At 43.6% G+C, this 14,582-nt stretch overlaps 1 protein-coding gene across 6 annotated transcripts in view; it reads left to right on the forward strand.

Moving 5' to 3' along the window:
- Positions 1-14,582, forward strand: part of LOC120049576 (calcium/calmodulin-dependent protein kinase type II delta chain-like) — a 107,692-nt gene that overhangs the window by 67,901 nt on the left and 25,209 nt on the right. For 4 of the 6 annotated variants that reach the window (XM_038995861.1, XM_038995860.1, XM_038995856.1 and 1 more), the window contains exons 4-7: positions 916-970; positions 4,480-4,545; positions 6,315-6,387; positions 13,033-13,135. In XM_038995861.1, coding sequence (XP_038851789.1) covers positions 916-970; positions 4,480-4,545; positions 6,315-6,387; positions 13,033-13,135 — 297 coding nt within the window. Of the gene's footprint in view, positions 1-915; positions 971-4,479; positions 4,546-6,314; positions 6,388-7,277; positions 7,351-13,032; positions 13,136-14,582 lie in introns of all 6 variants that reach the window. The other 2 variants (XM_038995857.1, XM_038995863.1) reach the window with 1 other exon arrangement.

Raw genomic sequence — 14,582 nt, forward strand, 5'->3', positions numbered from 1 at the left:
AGTCTGTCTCAGTGAGATGAATGGGGAGTTTGTATGGCCTCCGAGGTTTATTATGGATTGAATTGAGTCAGGCAGCAGCGAGGACGTTTAAATCAGGGTCATTTGTGTAATGGATGAGTTTCTCTTCCTCACTGAATTTTTTTCTTTGCCTGCCTGCCAGGCGGGCACACACACACACACACACACACACACACACACACACACACACACACACACACACACACACACACACACACACACACACACACACACAGCCAAGCAGCAGACCACACACACACACACACACACACAGCCAAGCAGCAGACCACACACACACACACACACACACACACAGCCAAGCAGCAGACCACACACACACACACACACACACACACACAGCCAAGCAGCAGACCACACACACACACACACACACACACACACACACACACACACACAGCCAAGCAGCAGACCACACACACACACACACACACACACACACAAACACACACACACACACAGCCAAGCAGCAGACCACGCACACACACACACACACAGCCAAGCAGCAGACCACGCACACACACACACACACACACAGCCAAGCAGCAGACTACACACACACACAGCCAAGCAGCGGGCTACGCAGACACACACACACACACACACACACACACACACACACACACAGACTGGATGACTAAATGGTTCCGTCTGAAGGGCATCATTTCTAATCAGACTTTTACTTTCTTTCTCTCTTCCTCTCATCCCTCTCTCGCTTGTTTGCTCTCATCCCCCCTCTCTCACTCGCTCTCATCCCCCCTCCCCTCTCGCTCGCTCTCATCATCCCCGCGCTCTCTCTCACTCGCTCTCACCCCCCACTCCTCTTTCTCTCGTTTGCTCTCATCCCCTCCCCCCCTCCTCTCGCTCTCTCTCACACAGTGAGGCTCCATGACAGCATATCAGAGGAGGGATTCCACTACCTGGTCTTTGACTTGTAAGTACAATGTTTCTTTCAATATAATTGACCCCAACCATCCGACCAGTGGTGTATAACCCACCATCGACCCCCCCCCCCCCGCCACCCCCCAACCATCGGACCAGTGGTGTATAATGCACCACCGACCCCCCCCCCCCCCCCCCCCCCCCAACCATCCGACCAGTGGTATATGCAAGAAATAGCTTCAGCCACAATGTCCTACTGTGACCAGAAACAATGCAATCCCTTCGTGGCTTTCTAAGATATCTACAGTATCCTTAAACACCTAGTTCAGTAGACCTGCAGTGTTATTGGATTTAGAAACTATCCTTACTTCAAAAGTGGGTTTAATCAATCTAACCCACATTTAGAAGAGACTAAGAGAACGAATCTGATCACTGTAGACACAATGTAACTCTTCAAATATGTATATATATATACACACACACACACACACGCGCACAGGGCATTAGCTCAGGTAAGGTTAACAAAGCTGGCGAACATTTCCACCAGAGCAAATCGCAGGACGGTGTTGTCCTCCTGTCAGTGGGGCATCATGGGAGATTAGCAGCAGGCATGTTCCCCCAGTGTCCTCCTCCTCCATCTGTTTCATGTCCTCACTCCCCCTGCTCTCCTCCCCAACACACTCTCCATTACTGCTTTATTACAGAATTATCTTATTCAGTGTGTGTGTGTGTGTGTGTGTGTGTGTGTGTGTGTGTGTGTGTGTGTGTGTGTGTGTGTGTGTGTGTGTGTGTGTGTGTGTGTGTGTGTGTGTGTGTGTGTGTGTGTGTGTGTGTGTGTGTGTGTGTGTGTGTGTGTGCGTGCGTGCGTGCGCGCAAATTGATATTATAACACTACACAGGAATCACTGATGTTTGTATGGGTACTGTGTACTGTATGAGTACTGTGTACTCAGCTCTTTGCTACACCATGTTCATTGGTTGTATGCACACTGTCGATGTAGTCATTGTTAGATAAACCTGAATACTAATTATACTTCCTCCATGTGTGTGTCTCCAGAATCTCTCCAGGCTTGGGAATAACTAACACAGATCCGCAGATGACCTCTCCTAGCATCTGTTTACCGTCCTCTCTCCATCAACTCGCTCTTTCTTTTCTCTGTTGTCTTGTCACTTCACTGCTCCCTTCTGGGGAATTTACATAACCAATAGAAAAGGGTGCATCACACTTCCCATTGGTTCAGAGCTGGTCAAGCTTGGAAAAATCCATATACACTAAACAAAAATATAAACGCAACATGTAAAGTGCTGGTTTCATGAGCTGAAATAAAAGATCTCAGGAATGTTCCATACGCACAAAAAGTAGTAGTTCTCTCAAATGTTGTGCACAAGTTTGTTTACATCCTGTTAGTGAGCATTTCTCCTTTGCCAAGATAATCCATCTACCTGACAGATATGGTATATTAAGAAGCGCATTAAACAGCATAATCATTACACAGGTGCACCTTGGGCTGGGGACAATAAAAGACCACAATGTGCAGTTTTGTCACAACACAATTTCACAGATGTCTCAAGTTTTGAGGGAGTGTTCAATGGACATGCTGACTGCAGGAATGTCCACCAGAGCTGTTGACAGAGAATTTCATGTTAAAGCCCTTTTGTGGGGAAAAACTAATTCTGATTGGCTGGGCCTGGCTCCCCAGTGGGTGGGCCTGGCTTTTTCAAAATGTTAAGTTACAGCCTTATTCTAAAATGGATTAAAAATATATATATATCCTCATCAATCTACAAGCAGTACCCCATAATGACAAAACAAAACCGTTTTTTAGAAATGTTTGCAAATGTATTCAAAATAAAAAATACCTTATTTACATAAGTATTCAGACCGAAGTTAAAGCCGACAACTGCCGCAAAGAGTTTGGTGAGGACATCTGAGTCATCTGGTCACATTACAGTATGATTTAGAATTCTGTTTGCCTGGCCTCTTATACATCAGTTTGAACCCTGACCTGAGTGATTTGACTACAGTGTTCCTTCACTACAGCTCTCTCTCTCTCTCCCTTGTGTTTCTCTATATAGTCTGTCATCATTGCGTATTGGCTCCATATTTCAAACATTTTTGACACACAGATCAATATAACTTCAGAAGAAGACTATTACCAAGACCATGACTTCCTCTCTCTACCGTCTCTTGTGTCTTGCTAGCAGTTTGGCTGTGTTTCATTTGACAGCTGGAAAGGGAAATCACTTCCAATATATTTTAAATGCTGCATTTCATTTGACTAATGGGCTGTAAAAAAAAAAAAAAAGTATATTAAACAGCTTAGATGAGTGAATTACAGGGATGAAAGCTTTTATCTATTTTTACCCAAATAAACCTGTCCGGAAGAATGACAACAAACAATAAGACCGCAGTGAGGCTAAATCACATTGACCGTGAATAGAAGAGGTACATTTTTAAAAACTTTTATTATATCCACCTGCCTGCCATTTATATTTTAATGTGTTCCTCCATTCAATGAACGACCACTTCTTACTAATGCATTATATTGAACAAATTGAAAGCATTGCGAGAATGCTTTTGACAATGCCTGTGGTTTGTCTGATGTGACAGTAGGCCAGAGAAAGGTTGTTTGGATTGAGTTTTGGGGACAATGACTTGGACAAATCTTTGATGTGTAACAAAGCTTACATAAAGAGAAAAATAGCATGTATTGTGCAACAGTAGTTTACATTTAGGAACAGAAAATGATGCATGGGCGAAAGAGAAACTGAAGTCGCACACAAACAGGTGGGACTACTTTATCAAATGAATGGGAATTCAAAATAGAAACGCTAAAATCGGAACAAATTGTCTTGGAGTGATATTTGCAGGGTCAAACCCGAAGTCTTTGACATGAACTGTTGTGACCTTCAGTTCCCTATAACCTTTACCATGAAATGATGTCTTAGGCTTAAACTAAGTGTGTGTGCGCACTCAGAACAAGTATTAGTCTGGTGTCGTGCCAAGAGTGGTTACATGAAACATTCCCATCTCCTGTGTTGCCCAGTTCCTTGAAATAACACTTGGAATTTGGGACATTTAGCGCACTGTAATACACAGGATTCCAATCTAGTGTGAACAATACATGTATAGATTCTAACACCATTGGAGTGTTATTCTAATGATCAGAAAGCACTAGCATAATTGTTGTCTTTTGTTTAATTCATGACCTCTTATGTCTCATATCCTTTCTTTCTCTTCCTTGAAGATGCCTGAATGGCAGATTTGCATAGCTAATTGCAACCCTGTTCTCTGGGTCTCCCACTGTTTTCCATACTTCTAGCTTGGAATTAACTTGTCTCATTTTCCCGTCTCTTCCAGGGGGACTGGTGGGGAGCTGTTAACACGTCTCATTTTCCCGTCTCTTCCAGGGGGACTGGTGGGGAGCTGTTAACACGTCTCATTTTCCCGTCTCTTCCAGGGGGACTGGTGGGGAGCTGTTAACACGTCTCATTTTCCCGTCTCTTCCAGGGGGACTGATGGGGAGCTGTTAACACGTCTCATTTTTCCGTCTCTTCCAGGGTGACTGGTGGGGAGCTGTTTGAGGATATCGTAGCCAGAGAGTACTACAGCGAAGCAGACGCCAGGTCAGACTCACACAGACTCAAATCAAATCCAACTTTATTTGTCACATGCACCGAATACAGCAAGTGTGTAGACCTTCCTGTGAAATGCTTACTTACAAGCCCTTAACCAACAGTGCAGTTCAAGAAGAGTTAAGAATATATTTAAATAAACTGCAGTAAAATAAACTGCAGTAAAAAATGTACACAATAAAATAACAATAACGAGGCGATATACAGGGGGTACCGGTACAGTTAGAGTCAGTGTGTGGGGGTACAGGTTAGTTGAGGTAATTTGTACATGTAGGTATGGGTAAAGTGACTATGTATAGATAATAAACAGACAGTAACAGCAGTGTACATGTAGGTAGGGGTAAAGTGACTATGTATAGATAATAAACAGATAGATAGTAACAGCAGTGTACATGTAGGTATGGGTAAAGTGACTATGTATAGATAATAAACAGACAGTAACAGCAGTGTACATGTAGGTATGGGTAAAGTGACTATGTATAGATAATAAACAGACAGTAACAGCAGTGTACATGTAGGTAGGGGTAAAGTGACTATGTATAGATAATAAACAGATAGATAGTAACAGCAGTGTACATGTAGGTAGGGGTAAAGTGACTATGTATAGATAATAAACAGTCAGTAGCAGTAGCATAGTACTGACACACCTTCTTCACAGCAGCTTTGTTCCTGGTCTAGTCAAACACACGTCAGTGGACCTGAAACCACACATCATTAGAGTTAAAGTTTTAAAATGCCACAATTTAATGAGGACAGTGATAAATGTACTGTTTCTACATAACTCACACACACACACACACACACACACACACACACACACACACACACACACACACACACACACACACTATAATGAGCAATTATGTTAGTATCTATGAATAATCTATAGGTATGTTACTGTATACACCCTCCCCCTCTTTGTTACTGTAGTGTCTATGGTGTCTGTGTTATATATGTGTGTGCTGTCTGTAATGTATCTTATACAGATAAATCTTCTGTCTTCTGTTTTTCTTCTGTTGCTCTCCCATCACCAGGCTGCACTTCTATTCCTTCTATGTCTGCTTGTATAGCATTCTTCATTAACAAACAATGACCTGAATCCTCTCATTCTAGTCTGACTGTTTCTACTCATACCAAAAAGTACTTTTCAATTTAAAGGGATATTTGGGGATTTTGGTATTGAAGCCCTTTACCTACTTCTCCAGAGTCAGATGAACTCATGGATACCATTTGTATGAAGGAGGTAGTTTTGCGAGCAAATGCTAACTAGGGTTAGAGCAGTTACTGGAAGTCTAGCATGCTAGCAGATACCCATCGACTTCCAGTCATTGCGCTATCGTCAGTTAGCAATTGCACTAGCGCTAGTTAGCAGCTTCCTTCAAACTGCATGCAGTCATAACATCATCTGACTCTGGGGAAGAAGATAAAGGGCCTCGTTGCCAAAAGATTTAGCCATTTCTGGCATTGGAAGTAAATTATTATAATTATTGTGACAGAAATGGATTTACCACTTTCCGAAGGTTGAGGTAGAACAAAATGTGAACTTTACTCTACTTCTCTCTTGAATTTTTTATTTTTATATTATTTTAGTTTTGCTGTCCATTTTTCTTCTGTTCTCTGATGTGTTCTCTCGTCCTCCCTTGTGTTCTCTCGTCCTCCCTTGTGTTCTCCTGTCCTCCCTTGTGTTCTCTCGTCCTCGTTCTCCCTTGTGTTCTCTCGTCCTCCCTTGCTTCTTCTGGCCTTGTCTTTCTCCTCCACAGCCAATGCATACAGCAGATTCTAGAAAGTGTAAATCATTGTCACCAAAGTGGTATAGTTCACAGGGACATGAAGGTTAGTACACAACACAGAGACTATGCTGGCACAATGCCCGGCCCTCGCCCGCCTGCCCTCCCGCCCGAATTCCACCACAAATGAACAACCACCAACCCCCCTCACCACACAGCAGCTTTCCTCCTCCTCTCTTCCATACCCAACCACCAGCCACCCTGACCCCCACCCCTCCACCAATCACTACTTGTGGCTGAGGTCAGGTGACCCACCAGGGGGCTGGGGCGGCAGGGAGATGAGGTGACACCAGCACACCTTGCCCTCCTCTGTAAACAAACAATATGCATGTAGAATCTCTTTCCCGGTCCTCGGCTCTCTGCCTTGAACGCCTGCTGTGAGCCTAGGTCCTGGGAGAACGCCTGCTGTGAGCCTAGGTCCTGGGGGATTTGATAAGCCCCTTTTTGTTGTGGGGGGTGGGGTTAAATAGTATCAATACATTCACCTCCCCCTTCGCCCTCCCCAGGGTCTACCTCACAGCTGGCGGGGAGCTAACACCACTTCTGTTTTAAGACCCGGGGGGATAGCGGGTGCGTGATGATGATGTCATAGCCAGATGTCCTGGTTCTTAATGGTGCAATCAGAACACACTTTTGTATAAATTATGTCTGGCCAATCTTATAGCCTCATTCACTTATTAGAATCTCTACCATCTTGCCTTTCACAAATATTCAAGGCAATCCCATCCAATTGGGTAAATAAATTCTCTATACTAGGGTGCTAGTGGTCAAGGGGTGTTAGTTGGGGGGGGGGGGGGGGGGGGGGGGGGTAGTAAAGACCACTCAAACATCATCCCCACCACCACTGCTGCCCCCCCCAGTCTCAAGCAGAGCGCATGTCACAGACAGTGAGTGTGAGCTCATCAATAACCTACGCCCCCTGGTGTTTGCATGCAGTCATTGCATTCAGCAGATCCTCGAGGCTGTGCTCCACTGCCACCAGACGGGCGTGGTCCACCGCGACCTCAAGGTGAGTAGAGACGCTGGGAAGCCAAACACAGCCTTTCCTCCTCTCCCTCCTTCTTCCTCTCATTCCTCTCCTCCTCTTTGAACTCTAGTTGCAGGGTGACCTCATTAATCCAGACGGACTTTCAGATTCATCCGTTTACCTTTAATTAAATACACCCCTTTAGTTAAATAAAGGTTAAATAAAAATTAAGAACTTTGATAGACTGTCTCCGACACGTGACAGCAGAAGTGAGATGAGTGAAAGTTAAATTGTCCAAGTATAATTTGGAGACTTGCCATTGTTAAACCCTTTCTGCAATCCCCCCCACCCCCGTCCACAACTCTAATTTGCAAATCAAATGAGCCAGGTGCAGTCGGGAGCTCCTGAAATAATCACCCCGCGTTTGCATGCGGCCCCCTCAGGCAGCTCTCTGATTGGCTGCTGCCAGGCTGTTACCATGGGGAGCGGTGGAATAGACAAAGGCAAAACAAATATGAACAGGAGGATGAAAGGCTTTGGACTGGTGTGTGTGTATATGTGTGTGTGTGGGGGTGACCCATATTGACCCCACCCCCCACACACACTCAAGTCATTTTAACAACAGGACACACTGTAACCGTACCGGACAGAACAATTTGTATCTAACTAACCTACATTTAATTGATGGACACAGTCTAGACTGCCAACCTCGTAACTCTCTCCACCAGACAGTTACATACCGCCATCAGAAAGTATTCATACCCCTTGACTTTTTCCACATTTTGTTGTTACATTCTGCATTTAAAATTGATTAAATTGAGATGTTTTGTCACTGGCCTTAACACAATACCCCATAATGTCAAAGTGGAAATATGTTTTTAGGAAATGTTACAAATTAATAAAAAATGAAAAGCTGTAATGTCTTGAGTCCCTTTGTTATGGAAAGCCTAAATAAGTTCAGGAGTAAAAATGTGCTCAACAAGTCACACAATAAGTTTCACTCTGTGTGCAATAATGTTTAACATGAGTTTTGAATGACTACCTCATCTCTGTAACCCACATATACAATTATCTATAAGGTCCCTCCATTGAGCAGGGAATTTCAAAGACCAGGGAGGTTTTCCAGACATTGAATATCCCTTTGAGTATGGTGAAGTTATTAATTACACTTAGGATGGTGCACAGACACTACAAAGATGTAGGTGCCTTAACTCAATTGCCAGAGAGGAAGGAAACCACTCCGGGATTTCACCATGAGGCCAATGGTGACTTTAAAACAGTTACAGAGTTTAATGGCTGTGATAGGAGAAAACTGAGCATGGATCAACATTGTAGTTACTCCACAACACTAACCTAATTGACAGAATGGAAAAAAGGAGGCCTGTACAGGATACAAATGTTTCAAAACATGCATCCTTTTTGCAACAAGGCACTAAAGTAATACTCTAAATAATGTGGCAAAGCAATAATGTATGATACGTTTGGGGCAAATCCAACACATTAATGAGTACCACTCTCTATATTTTCATCAAGGCAAATGGTGGCTACTTTGAAGAATCAATCAATTTAACACTTTTTTTCACTTGATTCCATATGTGTTATGTCATAGTTTTGATGTCTTCACTATTATTCTACAATGTAGAAAATAGTAAAAAATAAAAACCCTGGAATGAGTAGGTGTGTCCAAAATTTTGACTGGTACTGTATGTAAATGAGATATTTCTGTATTTTATTATCAATACATTTGCTAAATTTTCTAAACATGTTTTCACTTTGTCATTCCGGGTTATTGTGGGTTGATGGTTGAGAAATATTTTATCAATTTAATCCATTTTGAATTCAGGCTGTAACACAACAAAATGGGGAATGCGTAAAGGGGTGTGGATACGTTCTGAAGGCACTGTACATCAGACCAGACATCCCTCTCAAGCTGTTCCTTCAAGACTCAATGACGTCTGTTATACTGGATACTGACAGCACTCTGTTCAGCTCTGCCTCCTTCTTTCCTGCTCATCTGTCATCTCCTGTTTCATGCCCCATCCCTCTATCTTTCGCTCCACTGCCCTTCTTTTTTTCCTTTCACCCATAACTGAACTCTTCCCTCTTGTCCTCCCTCATTCCCCCTCTGTTGTCGTCCTCTCTCCTCCTCCCCCTCTGTCCTCCCTCATTCCCCCCTCTCTTGTTGTCGTCCTCTCGCCTCCTCTTCCTCCCAGCTGGTCGTCCTCTCTCCTCGTCCTCCCAGCTGGCCGTACTCTCTCCTACTCCCCCCCTCTGTCCTCCTCTTCCTCCCAGCTGGTCGTCCTCTCTCCTCCTCCCCCTCTGTCCTCCTCTTCCTCCCAGCTGGTAGTCCTCTCTCCTCCTCCCCCTCTGTCCTGCTCTAATCTCGGAGGCTGTTGCTCCCTCTTCCTCTGTGTCTGTCCACACGGGAGGCCAAGCCACTCTGGATGATGCTGGTCCGGATGACTGCATGAGAGACCAGGGCTGTCCCTGTCCTCTGCCCTCCCTCTAGGTTTAGATACCAAGCCACTGGTTTAAATCCCTGAAGACGAGATAGAGACGGATAGCTAGGAGAGACGGATAGCTAGGAGAGACGGATAGCTAGGAGAGACGGATAGCTAGGAGAGACGGATAGCTAGGAGAGACGGATAGCTAGGAGAGACGGATAGCTAGGAGAGACGGATAGCTAGGAGAGACGGATAGCTAGGTGAGACGGATAGCTAGGAGAGACGGATAGCTAGGAGATATAGAGAGACGGATAGCTAGGAGATATAGAGAGACGGATAGCTAGGAGAGACGGATAGCTAGGAGATGCAGAGAGACTGATAGCTAGGAGATGCAGAGAGACTGATAGCTAGGAGATTGAGGAATAGAAGTTGAGAGATAGGCACAAGGGCAGACGTGTGTGTGTGTGTGTGTTCGTGCGCACATTTGCCAGCGTTGTGTGTGTGTGACTGACAGAAAGCAAAGTGTATTTGTCCTGGTAGCAGTAGATATGTTAAGGTCAACCAGGCTAGATGAACTTGGAGTAATTACATTTCTATGGCTGAGAGACGGAATCACATTAGACCCATTGCACAGGAACCCTGAGGACCAGGTGTATATATCCTGATCACAGAGAAATGGATGGGATCCACACACAGACACAGCGAGGCACTTAGGGAAGGAACCCCACAGTCTCAGCACAGTTCATTACCCAGTCCTGAAAGCTCTACTGGTTAGGTACTATAGTTCTCATATGTGCTTTTAGGTTAGATTACAAAGTATTGATTAGCCTATTTAGGGCTTGTTAGGGCATATTGCCTTTTCCACACTACTTTTTGGTTATGAAGCCCATTATTTAAAGCCCATTAGGGATGATGTTTTTATAGGGAAGGATGATGTGTTATAGGGAAGGATGATGTGTTATAGGGAAGGATGATGTGTTTATAGGGAAGGATGATGTGTTTATAGGGAAGGATGATGTGTTATAGGGAAGGATGATGTGTTATAGGGAAGGATGATGTGTTATAGGGAAGGATGATGTGTTATAGGGAAGGATGATGTGTTATAGGGAAGGATGATGTGTTTATAGGGAAGGATGATGTGTTTATAGGGAAGGATGATGTGTTATAGGGAAGGATGATGTGTTATAGGGAAGGATGATGTGTTATAGGGAAGGATGATGTGTTTATAGGGAAGGATGATGTGTTATAGGGAAGGATGATGTGTTATAGGGAAGGATGATGTGTTATAGGGAAGGATGATGTGTTTATAGGTGTTATAGGGAAGGATGATGTGTTTATAGGGAAGGATGATGTGTTTATAGGGAAGGATGATGTGTTATAGGGAAGGATGATGTGTTATAGGGAAGGATGATGTGTTTATAGGGAAGGATGATGTGTTTATAGGGAAGGATGATGTGTTATAGGGAAGGATGATGTGTTATAGGGAAGGATGATGTGTTTATAGGGAAGGATGATGTGTTTATAGGGAAGGATGATGTGTTTATAGGGAAGGATGATGTGTTTATAGGGAAGGATGATGTGTTATAGGGAAGGATGATGTGTTATAGGGAAGGATGATGTGTTATAGGGAAGGATGATGTGTTATAGGGAAGGATGATGTGTTATAGGGAAGGATGATGTGTTATAGGGAAGGATGATGTGTTATAGGGAAGGATGATGTGTTATAGGGAAGGATGATGTGTTATAGGGAAAGATGATGTGTTATAGGGAAAGATGATGTGTTATAGGGAAGGATGATGTGTTATAGGGAAGGATGATGTGTTTATAGGGAAGTCTCGATAGGGAAGATGATGTTATGAGACAGGGAATTATATATATTTTTTACCTGTCTCCTTCCAGTCTCATCATACAGGTTACTTGATTTTTGGGGTGGAATGGGAGGGTGGGATGGTTGGGATGTTTGGGATGTTTGCAATGACTGCATGGCACTGTTGACTGCTCTTACCGCCCCTCTCCCACCGTAGCATGTGAGCCCTGCCCTCAGATCTGCACAAATCACTACTCACGAATGCTCTACTAACTGCACCAGTGAATGACCATACATTTACCCTGTTTGACTCGATGCTATACGACAGGGGTAGGCACCCCTGATCCTGGAGGGCCAGCGGGCACTTCATGTTTTTGAATGAACCGACCTGGAAGACCAGGTGTGTTGAATTTAGGCAACCATTGAACTTATCAGTTAGCGTAGTTGGTCTGGTGTGGTGCCCAGTTGGAACAAAATCCTGCAGCACTCCAGGAACAGGGTTGCCTACCTCTGCTATATGATATTGAGAAATTGATTCCATTTGTATTTCTACACCATATGTGATATCTAGGCCATAGAGGTGGAATTAGTCTACTGATATGAATACCGTTCTTGGGGTAGTGTAACTAATGTTTTTGCCACACAAGCAAAGCAGCTTCGCTCCAAAAAGTCGGTGAAACAGCTCCCTCTCGACATGCAACACATCTCCTGTTTGTTATTATATTACAAGTATATCCTTCCTGATTCATTTCTACTAATTACTTCTCCTCGAAGCCGCTTTCAAAATGTCAGCAAGTGCATTATTCATCAACCCAGAACCCAGGGTAACCTTTTCTCTAAGCCCCTCCCCTTCCTGTTCCGACGCTGGCGATACGCAAATCCCTGCCGACCTCCTCTGACCCTGTAGCCCGGCCCCTCGAGCTATAGAGACAGACGGACCAATTAGATGCCAGGACCAGCGGCATGTGGCCTATTGCACACGCTTGTGTCTCTCTAAAGATCTGTGTCCGTATCACAGTGTCGACCCTGTTACTGTGTCCGTATCACAGTGTCGACCCTGTTACTGTGTCCGTATCACAGTGTCGACCCTGTTACTTAACACTGGTCTGGGTGGTGGAATATTTTCCACAGTGTGTGTTGAGTGAGAGCGTTGAGTCATAGCTGCTTTTCTAGAGAGTGATCTTGGTGACAATGACCACTCATGGCCCAACGGGGTCACAGGAGGGGACACAATGGGGTTATTACTGAGGAGTTAATACTGTGCCTAAAATACACTTTGGTTAATGGAATTTGGACCTATTTTGAGGGGCATACTATTTTTCAATTGGTGAGATGACCCACCGTCTAGGTTCACCCAGCATACTAGACAGAATACACATGTATAATATAGTGGGTATGTTTCCAACACTTCATTTCCATGTGTTTTGCTGCATGACAAGTGATGAAACCCTGTCTCCATCTCTCCCCTCCAAGCCTGAGAATCTGCTCCTAGCCAGTAAGCTGAAGGGAGCAGCGGTGAAGTTGGCAGACTTTGGCCTGGCCATCGAGGTGCAGGGAGACCAGCAGGCATGGTTCGGTGAGTTCCAGTCAGTGTGATGAAATGTGATGAAAATCTGAGAAATCATTCTCTCTACTATTATTCTGATATTTCACATTCTTCAAATAAAGTGGTGATCCTAACTGACCAAAGACAGGGAATGTTTACTAGGATTAAATGTCAGGAATTGTGAAATACTGAGTTTAAAAGTATTTGGCTAAGGTGTATGTAAACTTCTGACTTCAACTGTGTATGCATGTATGTATTAGAGGTCGACCGATAATGATTTTTCAACGCCGATACCGATTATTGTGGGACCCAAAAAAGCCGAAACCGATTAATCGGCCGATTTTAAAATAAATAAATACATTTTAAAAAATATATGTATTTTATATATATGTATATATATTTTATATATATATATATTTTAAAAATTTGTAATAATGACAATTACAACAATACTGAATGAACACTTATTTTAATATAATACATCAATAAAATCAATTTAGCCTCAAGTAAATAATGAAACATGTTCAATTTGGTTTAAATAATGCAAAAACAAAGTGTTGGAGAAGAAAGTAAAAGTGCAATATGTGCCATGTAAAAAAGCTAACGTTTAAGTTCCTTGCTCAGAACATGAGAACATATGAAAGCTGGTGGTTCCTTTTAACATGAGTCTTCAATATTCCCAGGTAAGAAGTTTTAGGTTGTAGTTATTATAGGAATTATAGGACTATTTCTCTCTCTACCATTTGTATTTCATATACCTTTGACTATTGGATGTTCTTATAGGTACTTTAGTATTGCCAGTGTAACAGTATAGCTTCCGTCCCTCTCCTCACCCCTACCTGGGCTCGAACCAGGAGCACATCGACAACAGCCACCCTCGAAGCAGCGTTACCCATCGCTCCACAAAAGCCGCGGCCCTTGCAGAGCAAGGGGAACAATTACTCCAAGTCTCAGAGCGAGTGACGTCACCGATTGAAACGCTATTAGCGCACACCCCGCTAACTAGCTAGCCATTTCACATCGGTTACACCAGCCTAATCTCGGGAGTTAGGCTTGAAGTCATTAACAGCTCAATGCTTGAAGCACAGCGAAGAGCTGCTGGCAAACGCACGAAAGTGCTGTTTGAATGAATGCTTACGAGCCTGCTGCTGTCTACTATCGCTCAGTCAGACTGCTATATCAAATCATAGACTTAATTATAACATAATAACACACAGAAATACGAGCCTTTGGTCATTAATATGGTCGAATCCGGAAACTATCATTTCGAAAACAAAAAGTTTATTGCTGTTACATTGTACAACCTTCAATGTTATGTCATAATTATGTACAATTCTGGCAAATTAATTACGGCCTTTGTTAGGAATAAATGGACTTCACACAGTTCGCAAGAAGCCAGGCGGCCCAAACTGCTGCATATACCCTGACTGCTTGCACGGAACGCAAGAGAAGTGACACAATTCCCCTAGTTATAAGA

This window comes from Salvelinus namaycush, chromosome 6, assembly GCF_016432855.1.
Source record: "Salvelinus namaycush isolate Seneca chromosome 6, SaNama_1.0, whole genome shotgun sequence".
In the NCBI taxonomy this organism is placed as follows: domain Eukaryota; kingdom Metazoa; phylum Chordata; class Actinopteri; order Salmoniformes; family Salmonidae; genus Salvelinus; species Salvelinus namaycush.